A 1,917-nucleotide genomic window follows, 5' to 3' on the forward strand; every position below is an offset into this window, starting at 1 on the left:
ATATACACATATAATATACATAAAATATACATATAATCTTTTATAATTTTAATAAAACAAATTAATATTATTAAGTTATTAAATTTTACAAAAATAATTGATCTTTTTTTTACTGTAGGGTAGAGATGGTTTCTCTGGACCTCCTGGACCTCCTGGACGAAAAGGTGATCGAGGTATTGATGGATTAGAGGGACTTTCTGGACGACCCGGCAAAAAAGGAGAACCCGGTCGAGATGGAACAATGGGTGTTCCAGGTTTACGAGGACCTCCTGGACCACCAGGAGTAAGTTTTTTTTTCATAAAATTAATAATGTATAATTAAAAATAACTCTTTTTATACATTATTCTTTGACGTAATATGCGAAACTATACTAGAGAAATATCATTTTAAAATTAAAATTTTATTGAATGTCGCATCGTAGGGTGGTAAAGGAAGACCTGGACCACCAGGTCCGAAAGGACCACGTGGTTTTCCAGGGCCTACTGGACCACGAGGAGCAGACGGTTTCCCAGGAGATCCAGGACCGAGAGGACCCATAGGTTTACAAGGAGGTCCCGGATCGAATGGAATTCCAGGTCCAGAAGGTTTGCCAGGAGAAAAGGGTGCAAAGGGTGAGCCTGGCTTAACCGGATTCCCCGGAGGTCCAGGACCACGTGGATTTGATGGACCACCCGGAGCAGTGGGACCTCGAGGACCGCCAGGAGACAAAGGATTTTCTATAATGGTAAAGTATACGATCAGATTTTGCAATTATTATATTGATTATTAAAAAAAGTAATTAAGTTATTATGTCTGGCGTAGGGACCGAAAGGAATGGATGGAACGCCTGGTTTAGATGGAGAGAAGGGTCAAAAAGGCGAACGAGGTTACGCGGGGGTACGTGGTCGACCAGGAGATTCTCTAGACGGTATTCCAGGAGCACCGGGTGCACCTGGTGAGCCAGGAGAAGCCGGAGCGCCAGGAAGAGATGGTGTACCAGGTCTTTCTGGAGCGTCTGGAGAGAAAGGAGATATCGGCGGTCGTTGTATAGATTGTATACCGGGATTGCGAGGCGCTAAAGGAGATCGTGGTTTCGATGGTACGCCCGGACTTACTGGTCCTCGAGGACCACCTGGAGAACGCGGTTTTCCTGGAGAAGCTGGAGTAGATGGCTTGCCAGGTACAATTGGACCTCCAGGACCACCGGTATGTTAATATCATTTATTAATTTGTTTTTCTATTTTTTATCTATTTATCTTAAACAATATTTATATTTCGAGTATGTCGATATAATTTTATATTTATATTTTTTTTATTCTTATAATAACATGCGCGTTAAAATTAAGAATTTTACAATTGCAATGTAATGTATTTTAATAAAAAAAATAATGAGAACAATAATTAATGTTAAAAGATTCCTTAATATTTAACAAATTAAAGACAAGAATATAAGAGGAGTCAGTGTGGTACTTCGTGGGCAAATACAATGGATATTTAAAAACCCATTTTTAATATAAAAGTGTATAATGTCCGTATAATGTTCATACGCGTTTCGACTTACTTCTAGTCATTCTCAACATAATAATTCTATCTTGTTGCAAGTAGTGCATCAATGATGCCACCACACGTCCAACATATCAAAGATATTCCTTAGATTCAACCCAGTTTATTATTGACCAGAAAGAAATAAGTAATTCTTAGAAGTGAAGCTATAATGAGAATAAGAATATCAAAGATATATATGTAAAATTATTCTAACAATCTATCTAACAAAAAAAAAACATATATTTATGATCTTTTTTGTTAACTTCATTGTCAGATAAATTTTCACACACACATACACATATATATATATATAAAATGATATAATATGCGATAACTATGATTCAGTTTTCTAGCTTATCCCTTTACTGTGTGGTACATTACTTAACTCGCTA

The 1,917-nt window shown here is 37.1% G+C and overlaps 1 protein-coding gene across 1 annotated transcript in view; it reads left to right on the forward strand.

The window, feature by feature from the left end:
• LOC108693701 (collagen alpha-1(IV) chain) overlaps positions 1-1,917 on the forward strand; it is a 26,010-nt gene that overhangs the window by 13,602 nt on the left and 10,491 nt on the right. The window contains exons 11-13 of the mRNA XM_018202763.1: positions 119-283; positions 423-725; positions 803-1,186. Of these exons, the coding sequence (XP_018058252.1) occupies positions 119-283; positions 423-725; positions 803-1,186 (852 nt within the window). The remainder of the gene's footprint in view (positions 1-118; positions 284-422; positions 726-802; positions 1,187-1,917) is intronic.

The sequence above is a fragment of the Atta colombica genome, unplaced genomic scaffold, assembly GCF_001594045.1.
Source record: "Atta colombica isolate Treedump-2 unplaced genomic scaffold, Acol1.0 scaffold96, whole genome shotgun sequence".
Lineage (NCBI taxonomy): Eukaryota > Metazoa > Arthropoda > Insecta > Hymenoptera > Formicidae > Atta > Atta colombica.